We start from the raw sequence: 14949 nt of genomic DNA, 5'->3' as shown, positions 1-14949 counted from the left end.
GGTTTGACTCTTATGCAATGGGCTTGCACAGTGTGGTGCTGCTTCCCTGACCTGAGCCACTGCCCTTCCTGCTTGCATCAGGTCTCCACAGGACAGGAGAGTTTTCCATAGGACAACTGTGACATGGCTCTGAAGAGCTAGCTAGGTAGTGTGGCATATTCCAGGTTTTTAGAACTGTGAGCTCTCTAGTCCGAGTTCCTGGTCCAGAATCACTAGCGCCACCCCAAGGGGCCAGTGTGCACATGGCGGAGAGGGGCTGACGTAGACTGTGGGTGGTAGGCCAGAAGGAGACAGGCCCAGGAAGATGGAAGCTGGTTCCCTACCGCCTGAGAGTCTCAGGGAGGAGAAATCTGCACTGTGCTCAGGCAGGGTGAGCTCCGGGAACGGCAGCTCTCGGATTAAACCTCGGTAGCCCCAGGCCAGCCCCTGGCTCACTGTTTCCAGGGGAAGAGAGTTCAGGCCCGTTACCACTGAATCAGTCCTCAACAGGTTCCAAAAATTCTTTTAAGAACTTTTATTAAACAAAGCCCCAGAATAACAAACATTTCTCTCAATGACTGTTCTCCACAGGAACCACTTGCCTCATACGTATCGGTATCTTTCCTTGATTATCCTGATATTTAATATGTTTAGGATTATAATTTTGAAGACCCACTTCTGAAGTAAAGTGGAATGGAAATGATAATGAACATGACCTTAAGTTGAACTTACAGGCATTTCAGGCAGATCATATGCTAGGACTAGAAGCAAAGCTCCTCTACAAGTGGAAAAACGCTTTCACAGCCCACTGTCCTGAGAGACGGCCTCACCACAAGCCCTGCACTCTACAATTACGTTAGAAAGGTTAGACACTTCTCCAAGTCTGCTGGCACTCACCCGGCTGGAACTGGGACCAGCGCTTAGAGAGCATCAAGGTGCGAGCACTTGCGGGCACCAGGGTGTGTATGTGTGGGTCTGTGTGCCACAGTGGCGCACGCAGTTGCTAACTGCTTGAGGTTGAAAAAAATTCTCCCCTCAAACTGGAGTTAATTAATCAGGTCTATTGGAATTAGAAGAGAAGATGCTGAGCAATTTGTTTTTTTTTCTTTTTTTTTACTCTTAAGCAACAGATTAAGCAACAAGCATGTGAGAATTTCTTCAATGGAAAAAAAAAATCAGATTGACCTGAACGCTGGGCTGATTAATATCTAGATAACCACATTTGGAATCTGCATTAAGAAACACAAGGAATTTTCTGAAATGTCTTTGTACCACAATGAGAAACGAAGGTCTGATTGTATTCACTGGTGCTTAGATTTCCAGTAAAAATGAAAAATTATACTTTCCTTATTTAGTCCTATACTCCAGGGACTCAGTTTGTCCAATTAATTGGCTTCTTTTCCTCCCTGTCACTGGGACACCTAGACCCTTGTGCTGTACCACACAGTGGTCTCCAAAAGCACAATCCACAAGCTTCCTCCTTTGTCTGTTAAGTGTTGTTTTAATAGAAGAAATGGAATCAGGCCATGGAGATTTCCTCTAAGGACTTACGATATGGGGAATGAGTGAGAGTTTAGAGGTTTGTTAGTCACTGATTTTTTTGTTTTAACGGACTTAATGAGGTATTAACATACAATAAACTGCATATATTTAAAGCGTACAATTTGATAAGCTTTGACATATCCATACACCCGTGAAACTACCACCACAACCAAGATAATGAACATATCATCCAAACTCCCCAAAGTTTCCTTGTGCCCCTTTTGCCTTTTCCTGCACACTCCCCTCCACCACTGATTTGCTTTTTGTCATTTGAGATTAATTTGTATTTATGAACTTTACATAGTAAATGGAATCATAAATATGTACTCTTTTTTGTCTGCTTTCTTTCACTAGGCATAATTATTTGAGAAGCATCCATGTTGTCAGGTTATGAGTAGTTAATTCCTTTTTATGGCTAAGTAGTATTCCATTGTATGGATATACTACAATTTGTTTATTCATTCACCTGCAGACAGATGTTGGCTTGCTTCTGGATTTTTGGTTATTATACATAAAGCTGCTATGAACAGTTATGTAAAAGTCTTTGTATGGGAATAAGCTTTCATTTCTCTTGGTTAACTGCCTAGGAATGGCATGCTGAATCAAATGGTAGGTAGGTATGTTTAACTTTTTAAGAAATGGCCAAACTGTTTTCCCAAATAGTGGTACAATTTTATATTCCCACCAGCAGTGTTAGAGAGCTCCAGCTCTTCCACATCCTTGTCAACACTTGGGGTAGTCAGTTTAAAAAATTTTAGCCACTAAAGTAAGTATGTAGTGGTATTTCACTGTGATTTTAATTTGCATTTCCTAATGGTGAATGATGTTAAGTATCTTTTCATGTGCTTATTTGCCACCTGTATATCTTTGGTGAAGTTAGCACAAATGTTTTGCCCATAGAAAAATGGGTTGGTTGTTTTCTTATTATTGAGTTTTGAGAATCCTTTATATACTCTGGATGTTAGTCCTTTAGCAGATATAAGATTTGCAAATATTTTCTCCCACTGAGATTTGTCTTTTCATTTTCTTAACAGTGATTTTTGAAGAACAGAAGTTTCTAATTTTGACAAAGTCTAATTTATCAATTTGTTCTTTTATGGATCATGCTTTTGGTTTTGAATCTAAGATATCCTTGCCTAACCCAAGGTCATAAAGATTTCTTTCTACGTTTTCTTCTGTAAGTTTTATAGATTTAGGTCTATGATCCTGTTCTTTTTTTTTTTTTTTTGGTGGAAAGATTGGCCCTGAGCTAACAGCTGCTGTCAATCCCCCTCTTTTCCCTTGAGGAAGACTGGCACTGAGCTAACAGCTGTGGCAATCTTCTTCTATTTAGTATGTAGGTCACCACCACAGCATGGCTTGATGAGTGGTCTAGGTCTGAACCTGGGATCCAAACGTATGAACCCTGGGCCACTGAAGTGGAATGCACAAACTTAACCACTACGCCACCGGGCTGGCCCCTATGATCTCTTTTGAATTAATTTTTATATTAGTGCTAGGTATGGATCAAAGTTAACTTTATTTGCATCTGAAAATCCATTTGTCTGATACCACTGGTTGAAAAGACTGTCCTTTCTCTATGGATTGCTTTTGCACCTTCGTCGAAAATCAGTTGTCCATATGTCATATATATGTGGGACTATTTCTGGACTCTCTATTTTGTTCCATTGACCTATTTGTTTATCTTTACAACAATTATCACACTGTTTTGACTACTATAGCTTTATAATAAAATCAGATAGTGCTACTCCTCCAATTTTGTTCTTTTTCAAAGTTGTTTTCATTATTCTAGATCCTTTGCATTTCCATGTGGATTTTAGCATGAGCTTGCCAATTTAAACAAAATAGCCTCCTGTAGTTTGATTGTGACTGCACTGAATCTTTTGATCAATTTGGGGAGATTGACATTTCAAAAATATTGAGTCTCCTGACCTCTGAACGAGAGGTATCACTTGATTTATTTATCTTTAATTTCTCTCAGTAATCTTTTGTAGTTTTCAGTGTCTAGGTCTTTAACACATTTTCTTAGATTTCTTTCATGTTTTTTGATGCTATTATAAATGGTAATCATTTTTAAATTTCAGTTTTCCAATGGTTCATTGCTAGTACGTGGAAATACAATTGATTTTTGCATCTTGATCATGTATTCTGCAGCCTTGCTAAACTCACTTATTCTAGTAGCTTTTCTTTTTGTAGATTCCATAGATAATCATGTTGTTTGTGAATAAAGATAGTTTTACTTCCTCCTTTCTAAGGTAGATGTCTTTATTATTATTACTATTTTCTTGCCTTATTGCATGGCTAGGACCTTTAGTACAATATTGAATAGAAGTGGGGAAGCAGACATCCATGTCTGTTCCTGATCTTACGGGGAAAGCATTCAGTCTTTCACTATTAAGTATGAGGTTAGCTGTAGGTTTTTGTTTTTTTTTTTGTGAGGAAGATTGGCCCTGAGCTAACATCTATTGCCAATCTTCCTCTTTTTGCTTGAGGAAGACTGGCTCTGAGTGAACGTCTGTGCTAACCTCCCTCTATTTTGTATGTGGGACACCGCCACAGCATGGCTTGATGAGCAGAGTGTAGGTTTACACCTGGGATCAGAACCCAAGAACCCCAGGCCACTGAAGCAGAGCCTGCGAACTTAACCACTATACCACCAGGCTGGCCCCACTGTAGGTTTTCAAAAAAATAGATACTATCTATAGTTTGAGGAAGTTCCCTTCTATTCTTGGTTTGCTGAGAATTTTTACAAGGAATGGATATTATATTTTGTCAAATGCTTTTTCTGCATCTATTGAGATGACCATATGGTTTTCCTTTTCTGGTTTCTTCATATGGTGAATTACTTTGATTTTGAATGTGACACTGTGCATTCTTGGATAAACCCCACTTGACCATGGTATATTATCTTTTAAATATATTATTGGATTTGATTCACAAAATTTTGTTTAGAAAATTTGAATCTATGATCATCAGGGATTCTGGTCTATAGTTTTATTTTACTGTCTTCCTCAGACCAGGGTGAGGCTGGCCTCAGAGACTGAGCTGGGAAGTATTCCCTTTACTTCAATTTCCTGGAAGAGTTTTTGTAGAATTGCTGTTATTTCTTCCTTAAATACTTGGTAGAATTTGCCAGTGAAGCCACCTGGGTCTGAAGTTTTCAGCATGGAAAGATTTTAACCACAATTTCAATTTCCTTAATAGACATAAGCCTATGCAAGTTATGTATTTCTCCTTGAGTGAGTGGGTAGGCTGTGTCTTTCAAAGAGCTTGTCCATTTCATCGACATTATTGATTTTATTAGTGCAAAACTGTTCATAATATTCCCTATGGTCCTTTCAACATCTGTAGAATCTGTAGTGATGTCATCTTTTCCATTTCTAGTTTTAGTCATTTCTGTCTTCTTTCTTTGATCAGTCTGGCTAGAGGTTGATCAGTTTTATTGATCTTTTCAAAGAACAGCTTTTGATTTCTTTAGTTTTCTTTATTTCTGGCCACAAGATTTTTGGCCTAAAGACAAATCTGCTTCAAATAAATTTAGCCTTGCTACGTTATGTAGAATTGGAAATGACAGGCATCTCAGCCTATAAATTAATTCTAAATGAGCATTTCCCCAAATATGCTGGTGAATACAGTTTTAGGATTCTGTTGTTCAAAATAATTTTGTATTTATTTTGATGAAGATTACAAATATACAGATTTAAAAGACTAAGTTGTGTGAGACATTTTAGTTTTGTTTTCCATTAAGGAGTGAAATCTGCCAATTTCACTTATTTATAAGAAGAGAATTTGAAACGGAATTTGGAGAAACATGAATTTATAGGGTCTTATGCTTTGCCCATTCCATTAAGTACTTTGTAAAATTTAAGGGCCCATAAAAATAAGCTATGACTCAAATCCCAGGAAAGATCAACATTTTGGGAATAAAATACAGTAAGTTAAAATTGGATTTTGCTCTCAAGAATTACAAATATTAAGCTACAAAAGACCCTACATAGAATGTTATCAACATTTGAAATACTGTGAGTATGGATAGATACATCCTTAGAAAAATAGGTAGCTAATACTACTAGTTTTTGTTATTTCACAGGTTAAGATTTAACAAATGTTAATTGTGTACCTTCTACTGTGTCAATCATTCTATATGAAATTTTTGATCCTTCCAAGATATAAAGAGACTGAAGCACACAGAGGTTAAGTAATTTGTTAAACATCAAAAAATTAGTAAATGATACGCAAACTCAGATTTTAAAACAGCTTGGATTATGTCAATTTTGGCAGTTTTCGGTTGAATGGGAAGCAGGCAGATAGCAGAAACTCTTCAAAATACCATGAATCCATTGACTGCTGTTATTTTGCCAATATTAATGGATATATTTTAGAGTGACCAACCTGTGTGAGGGCAGCTTAGCTCCTCGCACACGTGCTCACAGGGAGAGCTCACATATTCAGAAGGCAAATAGCTTTTCACTTTGGAATAGGACCTAGCACGGTGCTGGCGGACAGTAACTGAGAGGAGAATTGCATCACGGAGCCAGACCAGAGTGAGTCAATTTACAATCTGAATAAACTTCAAAAGCAAAGTTATAACTGTTATTTGTTTTTCTCAAACTAGGAAATAATGAAAAAGTTCTAAGATGCACTCAGATTTACTCTATTGCTGAAATAAAGGAGATGCTTTCTCGTATTTTATGTTTTCGTTCACATCATATGTATTTTCCCCCTTAGCATTATATTTTAAAAAGAAATTTTAGGTAAACTTCATTGTTGTATTTTGGATGTATTTTCCTTTTGAATTTGGTTCAACTATTTCAAGAAAAGGAAGCATCCTGTAATGATATCATTTGAACTAAGCCAATTTCTTTTAGAAGCAACAAAAAATCTGCCAGATGTTGCTATTATGAAAGAGTGATCTAGCATTTATAATTCATCTGACACCTGGATATACTGGCATAAACAATGGCTTTTTATATGATGAGGCAGTTCTAATTTAGGATCAGTGCTTCATCTGTTTTCTTTGTAACTCTATTAGCACTAACGGGCTAGTCTAGGCATATTTCCACGGACTGCCCTTGGCATTCAGCATGTTAGAAATGGTTAACAAGCAGCAAACACATCCCACCTGGGGAAAGTTTCGATTGCTGCCACATAATTTTGCACTTACTTTTTTCATATTGTTGGGCCTGGCTCTGTTTCGTGCCCCGAGAGACTGAGGACAGCACTAATCCCAACTGTCTGGCAAGAGTCAGAGTCATGTACAGCAGTCGTGTTCACTTGAAAGGTATTCAAAGAAGGCATTTTCTAATGCCTAAAACCAGCATGTAAGAGATGATGAAACTCTACCTTATAATTAAGCCAGCAAGAGTCAGAAGCACTATTTGTTAACTATAGTCTTCTGTTTTTGAATGAATAAACATTCCCGTTTCAGCACAAAATAATTTGCTTCACCAAAGCTGATACCTATCATAGCCAAGCATCCTTTAAATACTGCAATTAAGGTCATATGCTCGCTTTGCCATGACTTGTCTGCACTCAGGTTATTATACATGAGGGTAGTAAGAAAAAGGAGCGTTCAGGCAAATTTTAAAAAATTTGTATTTTAATTAAAAAATTTTTAATATGGTACAGCTAGATTTGAAATCATACTAAAGGGGTCTTTAGACCCCAAACAACATTATTTTCTATAGTTTGTGAAGCATTCACCTACAAATAATTGAGTTTTCATTAAGAGTCAACTTCTGTTTTCAATTTCAGAACTAATTGGTTTATATAGAATATTTGAATTTTAAGCTCCTTATTTAAAATAAAAACAGCTACCAGAAATTAGACATACACTCCAAGCTGCTTTATATAACTAACATTACATAGTTTAGCATCTGTTGTAATGTACTCTAAAGATAACAAGAATGTAATTTATACTTCATTTTATTTTATGTTAAATTTCTTTGTTTACACCACTTACGAGGTACTCACAGAATACAGGCTCCTTTCCAACATTCTAGACTACTCAGACTCCCACTCACCGCACCCCACCTCCAACAGTAAGATAGAAGCATTACATTCCAAGTAATTATTATTATCCTTGGGACACAATGGTGTTCCCACCTGCTAGGACAGTAAGTCTTATATGAGAACCTCCCATTTCTTACTGATTACGAGTGGACTCTTTTGCTGACTCTAATGTTTAGGTATGCAGAATTTTGCAAGTTGAACATGGATATTTAACAAATTTAATACTGCATTTAACTTAAGACAAGTTCAGCCATACTAACTCAGCCTGCTGCAATTCTACCTCAATTAAAGGAAAGGAATTTTTAAAAGGTGAAAAACTCGAAAGGAGGTAGGAAGAATGGGAGGGGAGACAGTAGCAGGCCAAGAAAATTCAGTAAATTTTTGAAAGATAGAAACTAGAAAGCAGAATAGCAGTAAATGGTAGAAGATGAGAAGCTACACTGGGATGCCCGCAGGATGAAAATGATTTGAGAAGGTAACAGTCTGCCCGGTAAACCCGCAGAGCCTCAGGACTCAGAGGCCCGAGTGCTGAGTAACATACACTGGGGAGAAAAGGAGGCTAAAAACGAGGACCAGTTGTTAGCCTATGGAGGCAGAGATGAGACCACCAGGGTCCTTTCCTACCCCAGGTAGTCATGTGATTACCTTCTTGCAAACAAGAGGTTAGAGATTTATTTTCTGAAAAAAGCAAAACTTGATAAGCTCTGGACTTGGGAACACCAGGCACAACTGGGTTAGTGATGAGGCTTGAAACTGAAAATAGACGGACAAAGTAAAAATCTGTAACTTCACTGGGATCTCCCTGGACCGTTTCCTGCCCTGCTTTCAGAAAGCAGGCAGCCAGGCTTCTGAGTGCTCTCTGGGCACCAGAGAGACAAAGTTTTCTCTGGAGAAACTAGGCAGCTGCTGCTTTCTTTTTCTGGAACTCGAGTTTACTGAGATGTTGGACTTACTAATTAATTTTTTTTTCAGGTTCACTGAAATACAACTTACATATAATAAAATGTCCCTATTTTAGGCATACGGGTTGAGTAGTTTTGGTCATTGTTTACATTTGTGTAATCACCACCATCAGGATTCAGAACAGTTCCCTCATCCTAAAAAGTTCGCTCACGCCCCTTCACAGTCGATCCCCTCCTGACTACTGGTCCCAGGTAACCGCTGAGTTGTTTTGGGTCACTATGATTTCACCTTTTGTAGAATTTCCTATAAATAAAATCATATAGTGTGTAACTTTTTTATATGGCTTTCCCCCCCAGTTTTATTGAGAAATAATTGACATATATCACTGTATAAGTTTAAGGTGTACAGCATGATGGTTTGATTTATATACTATGAAATGATTACTACAATAGGTTTTGTTACATCTATCATCTCATATAGACACAATAAAAAGAAAAAACAATTTCTCCTTGTGATGAGATTTACCTAGCTTTTTTCACTGATCATGATTTTAAGATTTGTTCATGTTGTTGTGTATATTAATATTTCATTTGTTTTGCTTGCTGAGTAGTACTCCATTGTATGGATACACCATAATTCGTCCATCTGTCCACCAGTTGATGGACATGTGCTTTGCTTTTCATGCTACCACTCTGTAGTCACACTCATTCCCTTCCCCCCACTATCTCTAAGCAATAATTATTCTAATTTTGTCATTTTGAGAATGTTATATAAATGGAATCATATAGTATGTGACCATTTGAGATTGCCTTTTTTTCACTCAACATAATGCTCTTGAGATCCATTCAAGTTGTTGCATGTATCAACAGATTGCTCCTTTTTATTGCTGAGTACTATTCCATCGTGCAAATGTACCACAGTTTGTTTAGCTATTCACTATTGCAGGACATTTTGTCCCCTCCCCTCCTCTAGTTTTTGGCTATTATATATGAAAGTTCTATAAACAATACTTTTGTATTTGAAGTGAGCTTCTTATAAACAGCATACAGTTAGGTCATAATATATTTAGACCATTTCTATTTGTGTAATTATTGATATGTTGGGGCTTAAGTCTGTCATTTTATTTATTTATTTACTTTTGCTTGAGGAAGATTGTCCCCGAGCTGACATCTGTGCCAGTCTTCCTCTATTTTCTATGTGGGACACTGCTACAGCATGGCTTGATGAGCGGTGTGTGCTGGGGATCTGAACCCATGAACCCTGGGCCACTGAAGCGGAGCACATGAACTTAACCACTACACCACTGGGCCAGCCCCAATAAGTCTGTCATTTTAATTTTTGTCTTCAGTTTGTTCTATTTTTCTCTTTTTCTTTTTCCTGCCTTCTGTGGATTACCTGAACTTTTTTTAGAATTCCCTTTTGATTTATCTGTAGTGTTTTTGAGTGTCTCCTGTAATATAGTGCTTTTTGTGGGTGTTCTAGGTATTACGTTATATATCTTATCACAGTCCACTGGTGTTGACATTTTACCAGTGTCAATGAAGTGTGGAAATCTTGTTTCCCCTCACGTCCCTTTATGCTCCCCCATTTATAATGTAATTGTCTTAACTGTTTCCTCCACATGTATTGGGAACTACAACAAACAATGTTATAATTTTTGCTTCAACTATCAACCATAATTTAGAAAGCTCAACAGGAGAAGAAAAGTCTATTCTATGTACCTATACTTTACTTTCTGTTGTGTTTTTTCCTTCCTGATATTCCAAGATTCCTTCTTTTATCATTTATTTTCTGTTTGAAGAACTTCCTTTAGCCATTTAGGTCTATGATCCATTTGAAATAAATTTTCATGAATAATATAAGGGTCAAGGTTCATACTTTTCCATACAGATACTCAGTTATCCCAATACCATCTGTTGAAAAGTATTCTTTCTGCATGTCCAACTTTACAACTGTTTTCTGCGGCAGAAGTTGTCTTTAGAGTCTTAATCCCTCGTTCGGGGAAGCAGCAGTCAAACTCATTCATTTTAAACTTTATTTTACCTTGTGAAATCTGAGGATGTTACCTCAACATGATATACAAAAAAGGAACAGTTGTAAAACTTTCACTGCAGCAGAAATTAAAAAAAAAATCAGTTTTAGGATAAAAACGTGAAACTGAAACTATTAGACATTTTGTATATGCCTATGGATGCGATCTTAAAAGGCTCAGTAAAGAAGTCTATTACACAAACAGCCTATTCTCAGTTTCTTATTTTAAAAAAAGTTGACAATGGGGCTGGCCCGGTGGTGCAGTGCTTAGGTTCGCACACTCTGCTTCGGTGGCCTGGGGTTCACGGGTTCGGATCCAGGGTGTGTACCTATGCACCACTTATCAAGCCATGTTGTGGCAGGCATCCTACATATAAAACAGAGGAAGATGAGCACGGATGTTAGCTCAGGGACACTCTTCCTCAGCAAAAAGAGGAGGATTGGTGGCAGATGTTAGTGCAGGGCTAATCTTCCTCAAAAAAATAAAGAAAATAAAAAATAAAAATAAAAAAAAGCTGACATGGGTTCAGTTTAATTTTTATTTAAAAAGTCTACACAGGTGACTGCCATTCTTCTCATTGAATTTATGCCTCAGAGTCAGATTTAGATAGGAGATGTGACGCTGATGTTCCCTCATTTGGTCTCAGTTCCTGTACGTTCTTATAATGTGTGAACACCACATTATAAGGATTGTGATTTTAATAGAAATAAGCATTTTTATATACCATAGACTCTAAAAGAAAGTCAATGGCTTCATTTAGTGTTCAACTGAATAAACACTGATATTATCTCAGTGCAGGGGTAAAAATTGAGTGTACTTACTGAGACAGAACATAGGCTTCTGGTGGGCCTTACGAACACTTCAAGGGAAATTTGACATGATTATATTCAAAGTCAATATGAGGAAGAGTAATTCTTTAAAATGTGGAGCCACTGAAAGCCTTTGTTTGCCTGCTTTAAAGATTTTTGTGAAAGACAATAAGAGCATCGTATCTGACCTTTCAGAAGTTATGTCAGCAATTCTACTTAGGATATTTTAGATGGTCTTGATGAAGGGTAGTGAGAGTCTGAACAAGTTGGTCATTCAAATTTTCACTTATTCACTCATTATATATATTTATCGTGTGTCTACTACATTCCAGAGACTGAAATTAGAATTGTGTTAGATATTAGGGATATGAAGATTAATATAACTTAGTCCCTGTTCCCGAGAATTATCAGTTTAGGTAGAAGGCAATAGCCACATACAAATAAATATACTGTAGTGTTATAGATGCTACCAAAGACGTCTGTACATGGTTCATTAGGAATACAAATGAGGGGGTCAGGTAAAGACTTAGAAAGAATCATGAAATAAACTAGTGCCGAGAACAGTGCCTGGCACATAGTAAGCAGTCAATAAACATTAGTAATGATTGTTAGCAGTGGTATATAGGCATGGAGGCAGGAAAGAGCCTAGTGCAGTTGGTAAACATAATACGACAATTAGCAAGATCATAAAACTCATATGCTTTCACCTCTAGAAGTGACAAAAGATGCTTACTCCTCTCCTGTCCCAGTTAAGCTTTCTGTTTCAGAGACAATGGGCTCCAGACTCTTCCCTCATCTATTTGTTAAAAGGAGTATGAACAAAAAGGCTAATATTCCAACAGGAAACAAAGATACCATTTGCTGCAAGTTTAAAAGTATAAACACAACCTTGTGACCAGTTTCTTCAGATGCTGCTCAGATGGAATTAACTGAAATTATTCAATAGGTCTTTTCTTTAAGAAGCTGATTGGAACAATCAAAAACATCACCACCAGTGTGTGTGTATGTGAGGCTGGGGTCGGGGGGATGGGAAGTCACTGGTACCAGGTATGGAGTTTCTTTTCAGGGTGATAAAATCTTCTAAAATTCACTGTGAACTCTGTGAATATACTAAAAATTATTGAATTATACACTTTAAATAAATTTTAAAAAATTATGTAGTGAATTAATAAAGCTGATCAAATGATTAATAGAATAAAAAACAAAACAAAACAACATAACCATACACCAACTGGGCCTCTCCAGAAGAACTAGTTCCAACTCTGGTTCCTGAAAACATTTCCACCTCTCCTTCCAATAGATACTTGAGGCCAACATATTTCAAAGAGGTTCATTGTTCTGACAAATATGTTTGACATGCCAGAACCCATTCATTGATGCAATGCAGATGAAATGAAGCTGAAAATGTCAACCCTGGTTTTCCTAGGCAAATTTAGCCACTGGTGCCAATGCCTTCAACTTGCAAACTCAGTGCCATGCAATTCTCAAGCCCAATCCTGACCAAGGCCTCATTAATAAGTTTATATCTGATGTGCCTGAGATGAAGGTAGGAGGGAACCTAGACCATTCACATCTCCCCCACCTCCACTCCCACTGGGTTTGACTGGATTATATGTGGATTTAAACCTGGGTTTCTGCCTGGTCTCTTGATCAGCCCTGATTAGGTCACCGAGTAGAACTGAACCAGTGTTCTCAATCACACAGGCTTGCCTGGCTGGGTCCTGATCTTCTCTAGGGGTTAAGCGCTACCTCCTATATTCCCAGGCAGAAGCTAAGGTCCTTCCAAACCGAGAAGACCAGGTGCTGGATTTCAGGCCCTGCCACCACCTAGAGATTTTTCTTGTTCTACCCTAGGTCGAACCTTCCTGGAGAACAAGCCCAAATTTGCTCCTCTTTCTGGGAGATTGTAATTTAGAATGCTAGCCATTTCACTTGGGGGCCAGCCCAATAGCCAGCTCAGCTGTCTTAGTTTCAGAAACCAACTAGTTCTTTTTCTCCTCCATTCCCAGAAACCCACTGCTAAGAATTCAGCAAGTCTTATGGCTGACTCCATCAGAGTTATGACATGAAGGTACCTGGCACGACACTCCAATGCTCAATAAATGCCAGCTCTTTTCCTTTCTTTCCCTCATATCAAGTCAATTTAAGCTTACTTTACTTACCTGGTGGACACAGTCTAGGAACTGCAGGAAGACTGGAGCAAAACCACTACCCTGAGAGTTGAGGGTCAAGCTGCTCCGCTGACTGAATTTATGACCAAAAGAGAGCCACTCTTTTTCGATCAACATCCGGAAGCCTTCAAGTGTCCTATAAAAGGGATCACTGAGTAACTGAACCAGGGATGTGACCTAGGGCACAAACAGGATGAACACTTTATTACTTTCAGTCCTGAAAAAATCCTGTTGCTAAGACAAAGCACTTCCTTTTAATGATAGCTAATTCACAAGCAAAGTTACCTGGACAGCAAATTTGTTCACCAACTGCTCCAGGACAGCCAATCAAAATAATTATGCAAACTTTCCAGTGAAAACTCAAACTCAAATTCCTTTCGGCTACATGCTCTCTTTCAGGGAATTAAGATTTTAATCCTTACCTGGTCAGATTGCTGACTGTGGCCTTCTCCTAGATTAATTCATGAGCTCAGAGCATCAGTTCAAACCTACATCTACTTTTTGGCAGGTATAGATTAATGTCTTACTGTAGTTTATACTCATACTTTTCCTTTTCACTCTGGAGTGAGTAAAGGAAGGGCTTATAGAGAACCAGGAAAAGGGCTGACAAAATCCAGGAAGGATGGTCCATGTCCTACACTGCTGGTCAAGGGCTCCATGCGCATGTTTGCATTTTGCATCTGTGGTGAGGGGGCCTGATGCCTTGAGCTAGAGCTCTCAGCTATCCAGGGCCTGGAAGCTCACGGCACAGAGCTTTCTGATGGATACCAGGTGGTGTTTAACACAGGACTTTCTCTGTCCATAAACACATTAGTCATTGCACAAAAGATTCATCTGCAGAACTTAAAAACAAGTGAATTGAAATACAAATATAAAACCAAACATCTGAAAATATATTTTAATAGTTTACTTGTGCAGTGACGTCCCAGCCTTCTTCCAAACAGACCAAAACGGAGGAACCATTCTCAAGTATTTCTGATACAACCACAGCCAGCTGCATTATCCTGTGAAGCTAAGAGATAGGAAAGGAGGCCACAATTAGACCAAACACTTTCTGAGCACCAAGAACAGACGGGCTTGCTGTCAACCTTAGATAATCAAGTTAGGGATAAAGCATTTGGAAAGAAGAACCACATAAGTTATAAATACTTAAAAGTTCTTTGTCAAAATCAAAATTAAACAATGACACATTTTAAAACAATGTGTTCAAGTGATACGTAATGAAATAAATTGACCTTACATGATTCCCCGAAAAGTAGAAGAGCTATAATTCCAGAGTGGAAAAGACAGAGATTCTAAGTGGCTCTCCCAACATAGTAATTGGACTTAAATTTGTTTTCCTATGATGTAATAAGTTCTGTTTCAGATACTCTTAATTTTTCTGGGAATTAGTGGGCACGGTTGCACAACTCTGTGAATATACTAAAAAGCACTGAATTGTATACTTTAAAAGGATGAATTGTATGATAAATGAGTTATTTCTTTTAAAAAGGCACTCTTA

The 14949-nt window shown here is 37.8% G+C and overlaps 1 protein-coding gene across 5 annotated transcripts in view; it reads right to left on the bottom strand.

The window, feature by feature from the left end:
* Positions 1–14949, bottom strand: part of SBF2 (SET binding factor 2) — a 463187-nt gene that overhangs the window by 16103 nt on the left and 432135 nt on the right. For all 5 annotated transcript variants that reach the window (XM_046684984.1, XM_046684986.1, XM_046684988.1 and 2 more), the window contains 2 exons: positions 14359–14460; positions 13440–13625 (listed from right to left, as the gene is read on the bottom strand). In XM_046684984.1, coding sequence (XP_046540940.1) covers positions 13440–13625; positions 14359–14460 — 288 coding nt within the window. The remainder of the gene's footprint in view (positions 1–13439; positions 13626–14358; positions 14461–14949) is intronic.

This window comes from Equus quagga, chromosome 14 (genome assembly GCF_021613505.1).
Source record: "Equus quagga isolate Etosha38 chromosome 14, UCLA_HA_Equagga_1.0, whole genome shotgun sequence".
NCBI lineage: Eukaryota > Metazoa > Chordata > Mammalia > Perissodactyla > Equidae > Equus > Equus quagga.
This window is presented reverse-complemented; position numbering and strand designations above follow the sequence as displayed.